Raw genomic sequence first — 19,543 nt, 5'->3', positions numbered from 1 at the left:
GCAGAGACACGGTTTCAGACATCTACCAAATTCACCTCTCTTGCAAACGCAGGGTAATTGTCCTGCTCCCGTGCTTTGCTCAAAGTGCCTGACTTTGCACCGGACGTTGCAGTTTCTGGTGTGGCAGACATATTTCCAGTTGTTCAGCTCCTGCCCAATTCCAGAGCTGGAGGAAGTCTGTGGGAAGGCGAGACATTATGGCAGCGGCTAGGGGGTGGCTTAGGCGTGTGAGAGAGATTTGATGCTAGACTGTGGGTAGTCTCCTGAACTTTTTGCGGTTAGGGACTAACTGAAACACCCGGCCCAGAAAAACTGCCGGTTGGGTTTGAGCTGAGACCGAACTTCAGCAGTTCTCTCTGAGAGCAAACCCCGGGGAATCGGCTGGCGTTTGCTGCTCTGGGTTCTCTTGTGCTTAACCGCTGTCGGCTACTGCAGTTAGCGGCACGGCCGTGGCGCGCCTGGGCTTTCTGAGCCACAAACGCCGGGACGGTTCGGCCCCTGACCAGGCTTGGGCTTGGCCCTGCGCCTGCCCAAAGGGAAGGAGCTGTCACCGGAGACGTGCGCTCTGGCTGCGGCGATGCCCCGATGAGGTCCTTCTCGGCAGCCCGCTGCCGCCTGCTCCTGTGATCAGTGCCGGGGAGTCTCCCCGGGGGAAGAGGCGGGCGGATGACGGATGACTGGAGCGGGGAGCCCCGGGGAGAGGGGCGTGACACACGCCCACCGCCGCGTCCCCTGCTCACACGGTGCTAGCGCCGGAGCCGAGAGCAGCAGCGCCCGGCTCGCTCCTCCCGCCGCCGCCGCCGCCGCCGCCATGCCCAACTTCGCCGGCACCTGGAAGATGAAGAGCAGCGAGAACTTCGACGAGCTGCTGAAAGCGCTGGGTGAGGCGGGCGCGGGGCCGGGAGCGGGGCCGGGTGTTCGCCGCCTCCTCCCCTGCGCTGCAGGCATGTGGCGGCCGCGGGCATTGGGCGCCCTGAGCGGCGCCCGCGCTTCCTTCCCCGGGCTAGGGCCGCCGGCGGGTGACCGCTCTGCTTCCCGCTCTCCCCTTTGCCCAGGTGTCAACGCCATGCTGAGGAAAGTGGCTGTGGCCGCCGCCTCCAAGCCGCACGTGGAGATCCGCCAGGACGGGGACCAGTTCTACATCAAAACGTCCACCACCGTCCGTACCACCGAGATCAACTTCAAAGTGGGGGAGAGCTTCCAAGAGGAGACTGTGGACGGCAGAAAATGCCGGGTAAGGGAGCGGGAGAAGCCTGTGTGTGCATGGGGCACCAAGCCCTGGCTGATGGAAGCCCCTGGGGTCCACTGGAGACGGGAGTGCTGTATGGCTACCTCTACGTTGCAGCCCTCTTGCTAAAGTTCTTCGGGAAGGTCTCTTCGGCTACCTCTACACTAGCATTCCTCTTTCCTAAGAGGCAGGCAAATGCAGGAAATGAAGATGCAAATGAGGTGCCAGATTTACATATCTGGCACCTCGTTTGCAGATTCTTCTTTCAAAAGAAGAAAAGGCTTGTAGACATAGCCCTCTCTAAAGTCATCCCCGTCTTCGAAAGAACACTTATCCCTTTTTTTTTTTTTTTTTTTTTTGCGGAAGAAGGGTTCTTTCGAAGACGGGGATTACTTTAGAAAGAGCTGCATCTACATGGCTTTTCTTCTTTCGAAAGAAGAATCTGCAAATGAGGTGCCAGATACCTAAATCTGCACCTCATTTGTATCTCTGATTTCCCTCACTTGCATGCCTCTTTTGAAAGAGGAATGGTAGTGTAGATGTAGCCTTCCAAAAAAAACCTTCTTTCTAAGGAGCATGTCCATGCACACACACACACAAAAGCGGATTGAAAGAGCGATGTGATCTTTTGGTAGAGCATCCACACAGACCCTGCTCTTTCAACAGAGCAAGCCAGGGATCAAAAAATCTGGTGCCATGCAGGCTGCTCTTCTGAAAAAAAAGGGCCTCCAGAGTGAGCTTTCTTTACAAAGAAGCTTTCGAAAGAAGGTGCTCTTCCTACTCTCAGAGTATGAGGGCTTCCAGAAGAAGAGCCATGTTCTTTTGATTTCAGATTAAAAGAGGGTATTTTGTGTGTAGATGCTTTGCATGTTCTTTCGAAAAAAGGGCCTGATTTTCCAAAGGAAATTGCTAGTGTAGACACAGCCTAATAGTCCAAATAGAACACAACAGGCCAGAGGAGTGATCCAACAACAAAACAGCTTCCCCCATGTGCTAGGAAAAGCCCTTTGCTCCTCCAGGGTAGATTCCTCTGAGATCTCTGTAATTTTTATATATGGAGATAAATGGATTGCCAAATTAATCCCTGACTGTCTTCTCTGTGTCCTCTAGTCTGCACTGGTTTTTGGCTTTTAGCCTCAGTCTGGCATTGTTCCTCAGGGAAGGCACTTTAAAATTAAAAGTAACAGAAAATATCAGATCCTGAACCAAGCACTCAAGATGATTTTGCATAAATCTTCTCTCTACACAGAAATTTTTCTGATTATTTTCCTTCTCTCTATTTTAACGTGTCCCTATTGGTTATAGACATTTCCTGATTTCTGTCTGTTATGCTACGGTTACACTACAGTGATCTGTTGACAGAAGTTGCTGTCAGAAGAGATTTCCTGACAACATTCTGTCAACAGAGTACGGCCACACACAAAAGCCAATCAGAAGAGTGTGCCACTCTGTCAACAGAGCGGCCAGACTGCCTGGCCACTCTCTCATAAAACAGGCACCCAGAAGCACAGTGGACAGGGCTGCCCATTGTTCTGGATGCCCTGTCTGTTGAGAGAGGGCCCACCAGAGCATCCACACAGCTGTTTTGTAAACAGCATCTGTCAACAGTGGAGTTATGTCTCATGGCGGAGAGATAGAATGCTGCCTCGGTAAAAGTGCTGAGTTTTGTCGACACATGGTTGGCAAAATGTATTTTGGGTGTGGACTTTCCACCAATTTTGTCAACAGAACTGGGGTTCTGGCCCCAAAACTTGCTAGTGTAACCATAGTCTTTGAAAACAAAAAGCAGTCAAGTAGCACTTAAAAGACTAGAAAAATAGTTGCTTTCAGAGAGTGCTTTTAAATCTAATTCTTGACCTTCCCCCCCACCCCTCCACTCTCTGATTTGCTCACCTTGATTATCTTTTTCTGATTTGTCCTCCTTGCTTACTGTTTTTGGTTCTTTGTGCCTTAAATATTGAGTCTGTTCTGGTCTGGCTATGGTCTGAAGAAGTGGGTCTGTACCACGAAAGCTCACCTAATAAACTATTTTGCTAGTCTTTAAAGTGCTACTTGACTGCTTTTTGTTTTGATAGTGTATAGACTAGCACGGCTTCCTCTCTGTTACTATTCAACGTAGTCTTTGAGTAACACAGTGGATGAGCAGCTCAGATCTCTGCCTCCCTTGCTGTACACTGTAGAATTTCCTGACACAAACTTGTTCATAACTTTTATCCTAAACCAAAACCAGGTAGGTCTCAGGTCAGAAGCGCAGGATGCTTTTAGCTTTGGCTTGAAATTCGTTTATTGTAGAGCAAATGTATATGTTAAGATTTTTGTTTAGATATTAAATGAATGTATATTAGATTTGATACGGTATTTTTAATATTTTGTGAGTGTAAGCTTCACTGACTGTCCATCCTCATTACCCCACTTTGTTTGTTCAGTGCTATTTTTGAGATGCCTCGTCTAGTTTTGCTTGTTCGTTTTACACATTACTCTGATGAGAAACTGTGGGCTTGATGTTTCCATCACTCTTTCTTTTACAGTCATTTCTATTTGTGCAAAGGGAGTGTATATTGCTACATTCTGATTTAGTTGCATCTCACACCCATTTTGCATTGATATAAATGTAAAAGGCATAAAGATATAAGCTGTGTCTACACGTGCACGCTACTTCGAAGTAGCGGCACTAACTTCGAAATAGCGCCCGTCGCGGCTACACGCGTCGGGCGCTATTTCGAAGTTAACTTCGACGTTAGGCAGCGAGACGTCGAAGTCACTAACCTCATGAGGGGATCGGAATAGCGCCCTACTTCGACGTTCAACGTCGAAGTAGGGACCGTGTAGACGATCTGCGTCGCGCAACATCGAAATTGCTGGGTCCTCCATGGCGGCCATCAGCTGGGGGGTTGAGAGATGCTCTCTCTCCAGCCCCTGCAGGGCTCTATGGTCACCGTGGGCAGCAGCCCTTAGCCCAGGGCTTCTGGCTGCTGCTGCGGCAGCTGGGGATCCATGCTGCAGGCACAGGGTCTGCAACCAGTTGTCGGCTCTGTGTATCTTGTGTTGTTTAGTGCAACTGTGTCTGGGAGGGGCCCTTTAAGGGAGCGGCTTGCTGTTGAGTCCGCCCTGTGACCCTGTCTGCAGCCGTGCATGGCACCCTTATTTCGATGTGTGCTACTTTGGCGTGTAGACGTACCCTCGCAGCGCCTATTTCGATGTGGTGCCGCGCAACGTCGAAGTTGAACATCGACGTTGCCAGCCCTGGAGGACGTGTAGACGTTATTCATCGAAATAGCCTATTTCGATGTTGCTACATCGAAATAAGCTATTTCGATGTTGGCTTCACGTGTAGACGTAGCCATAGAGAACTGGGACCTCTGTGGTGGGAGGGATGTGTTGTATGACAAAAGGTTCACAAAGGACCAGATTCTGATGCCCTTTGTACTCGCACTATCACCTTGTTTCACAAATCATTCCACTGATGACACCACTCATCAATGAACTTGCTACTCCCTGTGAGTAGTGTCAATGATATCAATGAAAGTAGTTTCAAAGTAATATGCAACTCAGTGCAAGTAAAGGATACCAGAATCTAGCACCAAAGAATATTTTAAAAAGGCAAAATAGAAGCAAATTATTTTTGATTATCCCAGAATCAATTTCTGAGTTAATTTGCATTGATATAAATCCAGAGTAATATCATCAAGTTTAGTAGAGTTACTATGTATTTGAACTGAGGTAACTGGGAGCCTGATCCTGGAAGATATTGAGCATCCTCAACGCCCAGGACTAGGATGAACAAAGTATATAAATTAAATGGCTAATTCAAGAAATATTTCACTGGTTTTATTAATTTCTTACTTTGAATGAAAGTAAACTGAATTTAATCATCCAGAACACATAAATATTTGACTCCATTTTAAATAAAAGTTTTATTGCTACATATGGAATAATAATTATTGCTATCTACTTTGAAAGTGGTCATATTTTAAAATTGAGTTTTGTGATACAATAAACTTTACTTGTGTGGGGAATTAGTGAATTATAGTGCTGAGCTCAATATAAAATTGAGCATGACACTGAAATGGACAGCAAAATAATGTCATAATATAGCTGCAATACCTGACAAAAAAGCTTAATGTTTATAGATTCTGAAACACTTTACAGAAAGAGGATGTCTTATTCTGCAGTCTATCTTGATCGTGTCTCTGTCAGGCTGGTTTTAAAAGGCTATAATTTTGAAGGAAAGATTTTAAATAAAGGGAATCACAAAATTTTACATTAAAAGGTTTTCCTTTGGAAAATCAAAGGTGTTTTTTTTCTCTTGTCATCACACACTAATGAATGTCTCCCATGTGCTAGCTGTAAAGTGGTTATTTGTACATTCATTATGGGATATCTTTCTGCACAGCTGTTTTGATGCATTGTGAAATAATAATTCAACAACAGGAGGAAAAGTAATGGAGAGCCTTTACTTGCCTGCTTGTTAAAACAATATGACACCCACGATTGCTCACCTCAAAGTGGCATTACAGTAATAATTTCAAATGCTCTGAAAAATATCTTAATGTATTACAATTTCCAGACATCTTCAGTGTTAATTAAAAAACCCAAAAGCATCCAAATCTTAGTATTACTACTCTGATGTAGTTGCTGTGTACCCTGCTTGCTAGAAGTATTCATTGAACATATAAGCAACCTGGAACAGTGCTACGTGGAATAAAGATTATGTGGCAAATATTGGATTATTTATTATTTCAAAATGCTATACTTGATTCTAATTGTCTTTATGTCATGCAGTGATAAATAACATGCCAGATGTTTACAAAGATGCCAAGTTATTACATATTAATAAATGAAGCTTCTCATCATTAAGATTTTTATAAGAATTAAAGAACTTAATTTGGATAAATGAAATAAACACTAAGTTGATTTGAGAAATCCGGTTTACAATTATTCTTGTTGCTTATCTGTATGTATCTCCAAAACAGCCATCCACAACCTTCTTTTTCATTTTACCACTTTCTGTTGATAAGCCTTTCTCCCTTTCTATTATATGCTATGTGTTGCTCTTTTACAGCAGCAATTATTCTCCAAAGTGTTTATTGTTATCTCTCTGTCTCATGCTGCCAGGGAATATAATTAATGTTACTAATGGTTTTCTTGCCTGCAGAGTTTAGCCACTTGGGAGAATGAAAACAAGATCTATTGCAAACAAACTCTTATTGAGGGAGAGGGACCTAAAACATATTGGACTCGGGAATTAGCTAACGATGAGCTGATTTTGGTAAGAACCTTTCAACCTTCCAGTGCATATATTGTACTAATAGATTTTGTTGCTATGCAATTGGACTCTTTACTTTTTCCCATTAATTATTGTGAAACATGCGGTTTTTTATTAAATGCATTTGAAAAGCCACAATGTCCTAACCTTCTTCAGTGCAATTCACACACAATGGCTTTTTTAAATTGTTGCTCTGAAATAACTTACAAAAATATATCATGTTCAACAGTCTTAGCTGTCTCTAAACACCATAATGGGCCAAATCCAGTTCTCTAAATGCAGAGCAATGCCAATTATTTCAGTTGTAATTGTAGATTTTATCAGTGTAAGTGAAGCAGAGAATTTGACCTAATTTCTAGAGAACTGCTTTGATTAACTTGGAAATATGTAATTTTCCATATCTTCTTTTTTCATGTGTGTAAAAAGTTGCTTCTTATCACATGGTGAATGACAAAGGAATACCTAGCATATACTGTCAGTATTATATAACCTCCCTCCAATAAGCAGGGACATGTCACCCCATCCTCTGTTACCACTGACTCCCTATTCATCTGAATTCCATTAAGAATTGCCCTGTTTTCAAGATTCTGTGGGCTCATGCCTTCTTATGTGTGAGCTTATATCTTCCTATATCCACTCTTTCCTGTAAGATGGGCGCTTCTTTAGCCACTCAGGAGAGATTCGAATGCCACCCAGCTGATTAGCAGAGGCCCCACAATTAGCTTTCTGTTTCTGTTCGTGGTGCATCAGTGCACATAAAATTATTCTGCACATGGATATAAAAATCCACATATGGGTGGAAAAAATCAACACATGGTTGGGAAAGCAGTCCCTCTGCTCACTCTTATATAAGATTCCACACTGAGACAGGAGAAGGGCAGCAGTTCTGCCTCCAGTATCTGGAATTGGATCCCCCCCACCTAAGCTAGTGCAGGTACATCTACATGGAATACAGCAAGACCTACAATACAGCCACACCTGGACTTGGTCAGTTGACCAGGGTTCACAGGGCTTAGGCTGTGGGGCTAAAAGTTGCTGTGTAGATTTTCAAGCTCAAACTAGAGCCTGAGCCTGGGGACCCTCCACCCTCACAATAAGGTGTATATGTGCACTTACTTGCATTCAGTCTGTTTGTTTCTTCTGCAGTTATTATCTTGGTCTGGACAGCTCTGCCCTAAATCTCGTCTGAGAGCCCAGTCTTGAAGCTGTGATCTGTAATCAGAGAGGCATGGTCACTTTAACTTGGTTACAAGTAGCACAGTTCAGTTTGTGCCCATGCAGTAGCCTGTTCCCCCATCACAGCAATTTGCACATCCAAAGCCACAATAAGCTATCCCATACCAGCTGCATCTACACTAGCAAGTTCTTTCGAAAGATTTTTCTAAAGAAGGGGGCTCTTTCAAAAGAACCCATGGAGCATCTACGCACAAAAAACATTCTTTCGAAAGTAAATTGAAAGAATGTGGTGCTCCTTTCAAAATCACTCTTCCTGTCCCATTTCAGAAAGAGCGCCCCTTTCGAAAGCTTCTTTAGAAAGGAAACGTGTAGACGCTCTGCAGGCCCCTTCTTTCGAAAGAACAGTCTTCATTTTTCATCCCTGGCCCGTTCTTTCCAAACAGCAGGTGCTGTGTGGATGCCCTCTTTCGAAAGAGCACATCACTCTTTTGATCTGCTTTTTTTGTGTGTGGACGCACTCTTTCAAAAGTGATCTTCCAGATGAGCTTCTTTTGAAAGATCTCTGTAGTGTAGACGTAGCTACCGTGTCTTTTTTTGGAGAGGAAGGACGGTCCAATGGCTAAAGCACCAGTTTCCACTGTGGGAGATCCAGGGATATCCTGTGCTGCCTCTGGCAAACCTCTTAGCCTCTCTGTGCCTCAGTTACCTATCTGTAAAATAGGGCTTCTAGGAGTGTTATGAGGATACATACATTAAAGACTATAACATACTCAGATATTACAGTAAAGGGAGTCATAAAAGTATCATAGATAACAAGATAGAATAGTGCCTTCAACAGGGATAAAGTTACTAGAGAAGTTGCTGCCTGGGATGGCACAAAAACAGGGAGGCAACTTTTAGTTCTGAACATTGGGCCATACCTCTGCTCATATGGAAGATACTAACACAATCTAACCTGCATGCAGGAGCTCTGTTTTTAAGGTCTCATCAGATCTGACCTTGTGAAAACAAGATTTTGAATGTTAAAGTTATTATCTCAAACTGTAAGGAACTGTGCTCCATCAACTAGCTTGAATGTTGTTGGTGAAGTCACACTGGTTTCATAAGGAACCCAGATCCTTGGTTGTTTCTGTTTGTTCAATCTTTGAAAGCCTTTATGTTACCCAGAAAGCTTAGGAAACAGGAGACTCTCCCCTCTGTTCCATGTCTTTTCTCTCTCTCACTCTCTTTTTTTGTTTGTTTTTAAAACTGATCTGAAGAAGTGGGTCTGTCCCACGAAAGCTCATCACATAAATTATTTTGTTAGTCTTTAAAGAGCTACTGGACTGCTTTTTTGTTTTGATAGTATATAGCCTGGCATGGCTATCTCTTTGTTACTTTGTTTGTTTTTGTTTTTGTTTTACTGATACAAACAGGATTTATTTCCAAGTGTTTATTTTTTAATCTCTCTAGCATCTTTTTGTTCATCTGTTCCTGGGAAAACTTGGGAAAGATGTTTTGGTGCATCAAGAATAAATTTTCTTTGTCTATGGAGGCAGAATCATACTCATTTTGCAAAAAGGCATGTTAACACTAAAAAGAGTTTCAAAGATGCTTCCTCCACTTTTATTTACAGTACTACCATTGGAAGTGTAGCAACGGAGCCTTCATATTTAATATCATTATTATTCTCCATCAGAGATTTGTTAGTATAGCCTTACTCATAAATAATAGGAGTGGGGCACGTTTGGCTTTTTTAAAAAAAAAAAGTATTGAAAATATGGATTTTCAAATAATTTTTAATAAAATGGATAGAAAGGATTATATAGAATGTGCAAACAAAAAGTAATACAAAAAGGGATTTCTTATCTTGTGAGTATCAGACACTGGCCCTTTATATGTATTCTAATCTTATTTACAACAGAACTCCATTCACTGGGGTTACTCTGTATTTATAGCAGAATAATCAGAATCAGAGTCTGACCCAATATATATATTTTATATACTGGTCTAATAATGAAGATTTGTGGTTGAAATTGTTTTAAAATAAGGTATTTTCCCCTTGTTTGCTAATTATGATTCTGTTGGGGATTTTTGCTGTTGTTGCACTTTTTCTGTGGCATTAATGAGTGGTCAATCATTCATGCCAATTAGGAGAGACAAATCAGCTCTGACTCAGAATTAGAGGTTGCTGCTTTAAAATGTTTGCGGTTGAAATTAGAATAATTTATCATCTGCCGTTTTCATGTTGCTTCTTTCATGACTGCTCATCCCCTTATAATTTTTACTATGTTTTGTGTTGTGAATGCTGTATCATAGATGATTTCTGAAGCCATGGCTTAAAAAAAACAGCTTCAAGCCACATTTTGCACAGTGCACATCTCACAGAGGGATTCTCAGAATCAATTAGAATAAGGGTCAAAGATCAGAAGTTGGAGGGGTCTGAGGCATGGTTTCCATTCCCCATCTGCTCCCTGAAAAAATCACCCCATAATTGATTGAAACTGGTGAACCATGGAGCATAAATGAATGATTGGACAGTTTAAAATGATATTTCTTGAATCTGGAATTAAACACAGCAGGTAAGATGGTCCAACACAGATTGGAGGGAGATTTGCACATCTGAGTGCCAAAGTGTGTCTTAGTAGGGTTTGAAGAGAGTTAAATCACTTAAAGGTTTAATACAGCCCATATTTTTTTTAAAAAAAAAAGTGTGATTGAAAATAAGGAAGAAGAGGATCCGGTCACCAGTGCTTAATTTTTGCTGGGTCTTGCCATTACTGAGCCTCAGCACCTCTAGGCTTGGCAGTTCACAGCTCCAGCAGCTCTGGGCCTGCTGCATTACTGCACCCACTGATGTCTATGTGGGTTTTGCCACTGGCTCAATAAAAGCAAATCAAGCCCAGAATCCAATACCCAGACATGTTTAAGTACTGGAGCTACTTAGAGTATTACTGGAATATGCATCCAGTTGGAAGACCATTTGTAATACAGCTGACTGACTGATGCAGTATTTAGTAATAAAAGTTAGGAGAAAGTTGTCCATCGGATAGACCATTGGAATGCAAGTCAGGTGACTTGGCTTGTATTTCTGCTTCTTACGTCCTGTGTGAAAATGGACTAGTTGCACAAGCCAACAGTATTCAGACTTGGGTATTCTAAACTTAGGCACCCAGATAAGTGGCCTGATTTTGAGACATACTGAGCATTATTTCTGATGGGCACAATAAATGGTAAATAATAAAGAGCAAGGTCACAGATAGGGAGCAATCTGTCTCACTTGATAAACTGGACACAAGCAAAACTCTACTCTTCAATACAGGCAAATGTAAATGCGTATTTCCAGGAACAAAGAATGCAGGCCATTCTTAAAGATGGAGGGCTCTGTCCTGGCAAGCTTTCAAGAATAATTGGAGGTTATGGTGGATAATTAAGTGAACCTGAGCTCATAGTGCTCACATCAAAGGGCCTGTGTGCATAAATCTTGAGGAGGAGTAGAGAAGATATTTTATCTCTGTATAGGAGACTGGTGTAGCCACTACTGGAATACTGTGTCCAGTTCTGGTGTCCATGGCACAAAACGGGTGCTGATAAATTGGAGGGGTTCTGAGGAGAGCCACAAGAGTGAGCAAAAGATTAGAAGGTGACATTAGTGACACAGTGGTAGGCTCCAGGAGCTCACCTTACCTATCTCAACAAAGAGAAGATTAAGGAGTGATGTGATCACAGTCTCTAAGTAACTTCTTGGGGAAAAATATTGGTCTTCTGAATGGAAGAGCCCATTATCCAAACATGTAGTGGTTGGAAGTTGAAGCTGGACAAATTAGGTATAGACTTTTAACTGTAGGGGGCAGCAACCATTCTGAGGTGGAGTGCCGAAATCCAAGTGCCAGTGATACTTTTTAAAGTCACTAATAGTCCTAGTTACAACAGCTTCATTAATAAATAAATTAAGATGCAGAGCTTTTCCATTTCAGTCTTTAAATCTCTGGCTGGCTGGTTTTCTAAAATATCTGAAAATGTCCTGCCTAGATCACCTCACCCTTCTCCTACATCCCTCCTGCCCAGAATCTCCCTCCCCAACCCTGCTCCCGCCCAGACTCCCACCCTCAGCCTGTTACTGCACCCTCCCTGCCACCCTGACCCCAAACACCCACCCCCAGCTTGCTCCTGCACCCTCCCTCCTGGCCAGAACCCCCACCCCCACCACACACCCTGGAGGAGGGGGAAGAACAACCTGATGGGTTCTTCAGGGCTCTGCAGCCATGGCCCCAGCCCCAATCCTGCAGCATGGGCTCCAGGGTGGCCTCCAGCCCCAGGCCTGCACGGCCCAGGGCCCTGACCTCAGCCCCCACAGCAGGGACCTGTGCAGCAGGGGCCACTGTGGCAGGGCTCTGGCTCCAGCCCTGCCCCGTGGAGGGGGCTCCAGGGAGCCTCAGGCCCCAGGCCGGCAGTGCAGGCTGTGGGGAGGCTCCTGCACCAGCCCTGTGCTGATGTGGGGACCTTCACAGCAGGAGCTCAGGCCTCAGTCCCATCCTCCAGCCCCCTCCTGTGCTGCATGTGGGGGAGGTAGGATGGGGACCAAGCGCCTGCCACATACCATCTAAAATTGGCCTGTGTGCCGTGGGGTTGCTGACTCCTGTTCTAATGTGTATTCTTAAAATGACTGGAATCCAGTTTTTAAAGGAACAGTCCCATGTTTAAACCCTCTTGCAGATGTCTAGACTTTTTCTTAAAAATGGGCAAATCGACCTGTATTTTCTGCCTGCCCCCAACCATCCGTACGGCTGGTTATGGCAGCTGACTTAGTGCCCTCTTCACCCACTTCATTTCTGTTCTGGGCCTGCCCCCCAGGGAGTGTGGGACTACCCTGTCCCCTGCTGAGCCACCTCTCTGGCTAGGTTCAGTGACCTTCTGCAAGTCAGGTTCCCTGAGTCCTGGTACACAGTGCAGCCTTAGGGCTTCAGCCCTTCCTGACTGCATTGTAGCTGGAAGCTGCTAATTATGTAGGTGACCAGCAGTAGCCTGGAGATGTTAGCTGCTTTTCAGCACTATGGAGGCAGGAGAGGACAAGCTGCTTCCACCCACATGCGGGGGGTGAGGGGGCTGCTGCTGGGAGAGGCATGTGACCTCTGTTCCCCTCTCCCCGTGGAGCCTTAGGAAAACACAGCATCAGATACCTGGAGAGGCAGGTCTGTCCCCAAGGCTCAGACAGGCATGAAGGGCAGAGAGCTCTGGGCTAGAAGGTTTGGGTCAGTCAGTCAACCTCCTCACCCACCACCACGTGTGAGAGAGATGCACAGGAGTGTATGTGTGTCTCATCTCCCTGTGTGAGCCCTAAAGCTTTAAAGATTAACTCAGAGATTAAAAAAAATCCCGCTAGGCAATATTTCTTTTTAGCAGGGGCTCAGTCAACTTCTTGTTAACGTAAATGTTTGTATTACATGCTTCTGTTTGACTGCCATTGAACTTTCTTGAATATGTGTAATTTTACCAGTTGGCTGTATTCAGCACAGGGAAATGTGGCCAACCTAGTTATCTTGGAATGGCTGTGGTGGAATCTCCATCACTGGCAATTTTTGAATCAAAATTGGATGCTTTATAAAAGATTTGGTCTAATTTAAACAGGAAATGTGATGGGGAATTTCCACAGCCCCCATGATGCAGGAGGTCAGGCTAAACAAGCCCAGTAGTTCCTTCTGGCCTTGGAATCGATGGAAAAGCTGTTTTCCATGTGAAAGTCTGTCACATGCATGACTGAGGACTTCAGTTAATGTCCACTGATGTCAATGGGAGCCCATTTATTGACTTTAAAAAGCACTGGATTAGGTCCCAGGTGAACCTGCCAAGTACAACTTGATGGATCAGGGCCTGCAGCAGCCACCTGATTTACCACAACCTCTGCTTGGCCGGAGGGGCCAGCAGGTCAGCTGGTAAGCCAGCAGCAGCCTGTTGGCTGCTCAGTGCTCATGCCCACCACTGTGCTTGCTCCTGAGTTACTTGGCTCCTGCTGTTCCTGTGTACTTACACTCAGCCTTGCCTCTGACTTGTCGATGCTTTGATCTCTCCTTGCTCCAGTTCCTAACTCCCTCAGCTCTGGTATTAGCGCCTCACCTCCAGCTTGACCCAGGCTCCGTTTTCCAGCTACTGACTCCGGCTCTGACCCTAGTCCCTGGCTGCTGCTGTCTGCTTCAGCCATTAGGCCTTTCACGTTCTCTGGCCACTAGATTAAACTGCCCTTGCCCTGGTTGCCTGACACACACAGTGTTTACATTGAGTTTTCTGGCCCTCTCAGGAACAGGCTGTGACAAAGCAGCTGTAGGAAGCTATATTGTAATTTCAGAAATAAACTTAAGACACTATCCTAATTTCCAGTTAGATACAGCACTTACTCCAGCAATTTACAAACATTGCACCCTGTGATAGATTTGCTCACTGCTGTGATGCCTCTTGCTGGTCGATCCCAGAACGAGCTCTTCCAGCTGTTATCTCACCTACTAATTACCTATCTTTTCCCAGCTCTCCACCATGTTACATCTGGTCCCACATCCCTCTCAGGCCATGGTGCCCCTTCTCCTGGGTATTGCCCCATGGCAGTGCCTACAGTCTGGGGTTCTCCCCTCCCAGGGAACCCCATGACTCCTAAGCTACCACTTGCCGCCGTGACCCAATGCCATTTGTCACCTAGCCCCTTCCCTCAGGGCAAACTGCAGTCTAAACTGACCACTTCAACACTGGCAAGGAGGGTTGGACCTGTTGCCTATTCCTGTCCTGGCTGCTTCTCTGTGGCCCTAGTACGTCCCTGGGATCCTGTCACTAGGCCTCTGTCTGGAGTTTATTCAGGCCTGAGCCCCTCTGGTTCAATTTGCCTTTTCGCAGCATTCCTCTGTCCAAGGTACCCCTGCTAGCAGGCAGCTAGGGCCTTCCTCCCGCCAGAGCTGCAACAAGAGAGTGTGCTCCTCCAATCCAGGAGCTGGGTATTTTTTCTAGGGCCTAGCCATGCCCTGATTGGCTGTCTCTAGCCCTCCTCTGATTGGCTCCCAGCCCTCTCCTAGGGCTGTGTTAACTTCTTATGTACAAGTGAGAGACAATCACACCATCACATGCCCTTGCAAGCTGAGTTTTATCCCTATGGTGAAGCTGGGGGACAACGAGACAACAGGACAAGAAAGCCTTTGTGACTGAAGATTCTACAGTGAGCCAGTGGAAGAATATGTGAATATAAACAAAGTTTTGAATTCTACCCATTATGCTGTTATGTCTAGACAAAGCTGATTCTTGGGTCCCTATCACATATAGCCCTCCTTTAAATTTGTACTTTAAATTTGGGTTTGGATCCAGCCTAAGTCTAGATGAAGGTTCAGGTTTGGTGGTAATGGAAAAGGATGAGACTATCAGAAGTATCTAAGGGAATCGGTATCAGAGAGGTAGCTGTGCTAGTCTGTATCTTCAACAACAAGAAGTCATGTGGTACCTTATAGACTAGCAGATATTTTGGAGCATAAGCTTTTGTGGGCAAAGACCTGCTTCATCAGATGCACGAGTGGACTTTATTCCACTCATGCATCTGATGAAGCTGGTCTTTGCCCACGAAAGCTTATGCTCCAAAATACCTGTTAATCGATAAGGTGCCACAGGACTTCTTGTTTTTTAAGGGAATCAGGTCCCCAGTTCCTACTTATTTATGATGGGTATTAGGTGCCAAATTCACATGGACCCTTCTGAAAATCCCACCCTTTGTCATAAGCATGGGGTTCAGATTTGACAGTGCTGGCCTCTTGTAAGACACTTTTTGTAGATTTCAGCTCCAGATAGGTGGGCCTGTATATCTCAGTTCTGTCCTCTGGCACAATGGCATTTTTATGAGAGCAGCTGTTCTGATGAGACGTCTTTCACATGCTTCCAATCAAAATCCAAAACCTTAGGGGCAGATTCAGATGGAGGGATACTTCTGTCTCCTCAAACTACTCCTCATCCCTAAGTCCAATCAATTTCAAGGCAGGATTGTTAGTTCCGAATCCCTCCCCACCATCTTAATCTCTGCCTAAACTTAGCCTATAGCTATCCAGCCATTTCAGTTCAAAAGTGGAGGATTCTGCACTGGTTGAAGGGTTTACTTCCCTCTGTTTCTCATTATGGGACTTCATTTGATAAATACAACTCCATGCAAACTGGTTGCTTACAGTTTTAGTGTGTAACTTTTTCAAGCAGATCTTTAAAAACTGGCTGAATTAAAGAGCTGAATTCTTGTGATCATTTTTGTTCAGTGGCTGCAGCTCAGCAACACACTGATCATTTTTAGAAGTTACAAGGATTTCACATCACTGAGCAAATGCACCAAGAGTTCCAAGAAAAAATTGCTGGCAATTCAGGTTGTGCATGCATACCAGTGAAACTAATGCTCCAAGGATCCTGCTAGCTGCCACGTACAATGCTGGCACATACAGTTTTATGTAAGATGTTTTACTGATTTCAGACATTATAAGGTTTATTGTGGTGTGCCTGAACACGCTGTTTGGTTTTAGTTTAGGAAATACACTGAGTTCTTGGAGCCTCAGTCTTGAACAATGGAATTGCCTGTTGAGGTTGATGGGCATTTTGCTCATGAAGTGGCTGCAGAACTGGACCTATTCTGTGCAGAAGCATAGTCGTAGCAATTCTGAATCTCTGTTGATTTTCCTTTGTTTAAGAACTGATCCAGCTGTGTGCAGGTCTCAATGGGCATTACATAGGGGAGGTTTTCAAGATCTGGTTTTTAGTAATTAAGAATGTAATATTAAACTGATTTAAGGCTTGACTCTGCCATTCTTATCAGTGGTGCACTTATATGATCAGTACTGTTGACTTTAATGGGACTTCTCCATGCTGCTTTTTGTCCCCTAATTCTTACAGCAAATCTGTGCACAAAGTCGGTTTTATTTTTGTTTTATTTCCATTAGTATTATTTGTATTATAGAAGCACCTAAAGGCCTATTGTGTTGAGCGCTGAACAAATACAATAAAAAGACAGTTCCTACCTCAAAACTCTTATAATCAAAACAAAATTGCTTAAAAATCATCACAGCAATAAAACCCACTGGGGACACCATTCCTACATTCCTTTCTCTAGCATAGCTTCTGGAGAAGTTATCTGGTGAATAAGTATATTTTTGCAAGTGTTATCAAAAAGCTGTGTTACAGTGGGGTAAATCTGGTGCATATTAGTGTATGTTGCAATTATATGGCAGAAGAAAATTGAATCCTTTCACTATTAATTTCCAGCCATTTTGACATTTAGCTTCTTTTAAAAAAAAAGTATAAAGGTTTATATGACAACCTCTTTATCCAGATGAAAACAACTTTTTTCACTCCTCACTAACCCTCTACTCCCTTCCCAAAAACCTACAAACTGTTTTTTCTCCTCATCAAGGCCAATAAAATACAAGCAATTGTGATTTTTAGGCCACACTGTCTTGAAGAAATGATGGGCTGAAAAAAGCATTGGGCTTTTTTATTTTAGAAAGTAAACTACAGCTAAGTAACACTTGATTCAAGCCTAATTAGGTGGCTTCAATGGAGCTATGTCAGTTTACACCAGCTGAGGGTCCTACCCTATAACTTGCTAAATGTAGGCCTGAAAAATCTCACTGAATGTACAATGTGGCTATGTGAAAATTGCATTTGAACTCTTTATTGTCAGCATTTTCTGCCTCTTGGGTGCTTGGCCTTTTACCAGTAATACTTTAATGTTTAATTTTTGAAATTAGTCAGCCTGGTCAGTCTTTGCACTGGTCCATACAACAACTATCCTGCCCCTAACATCCTGATTAATCAATATTGGAATATCACTCAAGTTGAATTACTTTTTAAGTGTACTAGAGTACTATTGGCAACTTAAAATACAACAAACGTGAGGGCCTATCCATAACTCCATTCAAATTAATAACACGAAGAACATGGCTTTTGTACCCAGAACGTCCATGAACTAATCAAGTGCTAAGGTTTGGCTTGGGAAACTGAGTGTTTGAGAGGATTGCTAATAGGATATAGAGTCCCTGATCAATAGCCAGTAACTGTTGGCTATACACTGATCAAAAACTGGTGCCATCGGATGGCTTTTCAGTGATGGGTAATGAGTTTCCCCCCACCATATTCCACATGGATAACTGCCCATGTCAGAAACCATCCACAGAATTGGCAAATTTATTGATAGACTCAGCAGAGGGCAGAAAATTGGAAGGGCACTGCAAAGAGGCTGAACTACCCTCTCACTCCCAAAGGAGAGAAATCCAGGTCAGGGTCAGGACTCCCGGTCAGAGCAGTGTGGGGATACTCATGCTGTCCACACTCTGCCTGGAAGAAGAGGATTGCAGGTCTGTCAGGTCATCATCTTGCAGGAGCATTATACATTCACAGGTTTTCCTGCTTGTCCTATGTGGAGGTCATGTAGTCTGGGTCAGGAAAGAGAAAGGTCCTGGGTATCTCTGGAGTGGGCTGGCTGTATCTTCAGCTGGTGTTAATCAGTACTGCTCCATTTACCTCACTGGAGCTACATTGATTTGTGCCAGCTAAGGAACTGGCAGCTGAGCAGCCAATCTTGTATGTGCAGTAAATCTGATGTGGAACCCAGCCTAAAAACCCTTAACTCAGACAAAGCCATTCAAAGATTGGGACTGTTTTCAAGTATAAAAGCCTGTTAAAGTCCAACTTCTCTTGCCAGTCACAAATGCATGCCAGGAAACTGTAGGAAAATTATGAGATGCTGGGCAATTTATCTCTTTGACAGAATTCTCTGTGTCTGGGAAAGAGAGCCATCTCCAGTATCTTACCCTTTTAAAACCTATGTCTTTGCTTAAGCAAAGTTGTAATTTAATGTCTGCTGTTTCACCAGCTACCATGGGTAAAATGGTAAAGTTAATATACTCTGAAAAATTGTATGCAATGTTTGCCTATTACCTTTCTGTTGATTGATTTCTTTTTCTTTTCAAGACTTTTGGTGCTGATGATGTTGTGTGCACAAGAATTTATGTAAGAGAATGAAGAACCCTGATTGACTTGTCATCTGGCTCGGAATGGAGGATTAAGAGGCAGCTGTTGTGAGAAATCGTGCATATTGAATTATGTGTGTGTCATACCAGAATCCATATCTGCTGTTAAAGTGTGTTTTGCTTTTGTTTTGTGTAACAAAACAGTTACTTTTCACACTTATCCCATCACTTTTCCATCTACTTGTATTTTGTAGTTACAAATGTGTGTGGGTTGATCAGTTATTAAATTTATTAGGCATAACTCACAGCTGTTTTGTCAGGTGTTTTGACTGAAAGCCCAACAAAATATCTAGACCTAGTATGGGCCAGTTGGGCACTGCCCCACATTGGGATCAGTGCAGTGTCCCACTGATTCTGTGAAGCGCTGGAGCGCTCTGCCTGGGTGACAGCTCTGCAGTGTGTAAGTGTGCAGTGTATAAGGGATGCAGAGTGCTCCCACAGACCCAAGGCTCTAATTAACTCTCTGCCGCTCCATACCCCGTTTGAGGCACCTTCTGGGAGCAACCTCTGTGCTGCTTTGAGTGGAGAGATTGCAGTTCTGCCGCAATCCATGCAGTGTGGGGAAAGGTCCTCCCACTACCAGTGGGAACTACCACAGACATGAAGTGTTGCTTGCAGTTTGGCATTGCAGCAGTTCCCTACCTCCACAGTGCTGTCATGGCAGCTTTGCTACACTATTGACTTAGGTAGTAAGTTGCAAATTTTGGTAGGACATTGGACATTTCATCACAAGACACAATCTTTTATTAAAGATTAATCTCTAATTCCTGGCAACTCCAGGACAATCCTGGAGGGTTCGCAGTCCTGTTATGTGGTGTTGCTTCAGATTTACGCCAGTGGAAATTGAGAGTGGACTCTGTCATCACT

The 19,543-nt window shown here is 44.0% G+C and overlaps 1 protein-coding gene across 1 annotated transcript; it reads left to right on the top strand.

Annotated features, from left to right (window-relative positions):
• Positions 1-369: 369 nt before the first annotated feature.
• On the top strand, positions 370-18,907 carry CRABP1 (cellular retinoic acid binding protein 1). Its single transcript, XM_075006909.1, has 4 exons — positions 370-881; positions 1,056-1,234; positions 6,384-6,497; positions 18,618-18,907. The coding sequence occupies exons 1-4, from the start codon at positions 674-676 to the stop codon at positions 18,666-18,668; spliced, it is 552 nt and encodes a 183-aa protein (XP_074863010.1). The 5' UTR covers positions 370-673; the 3' UTR covers positions 18,669-18,907.
• The last annotated feature ends 636 nt before the right edge of the window (positions 18,908-19,543 follow it).

The sequence above is a fragment of the Carettochelys insculpta genome, chromosome 12, assembly GCF_033958435.1.
Source record: "Carettochelys insculpta isolate YL-2023 chromosome 12, ASM3395843v1, whole genome shotgun sequence".
Classification (NCBI taxonomy): Eukaryota; Metazoa; Chordata; order Testudines; family Carettochelyidae; genus Carettochelys; species Carettochelys insculpta.
The sequence above is the reverse complement of the archived record's forward strand: the minus strand, read 5'-3'. Positions and strand labels throughout refer to the sequence as shown.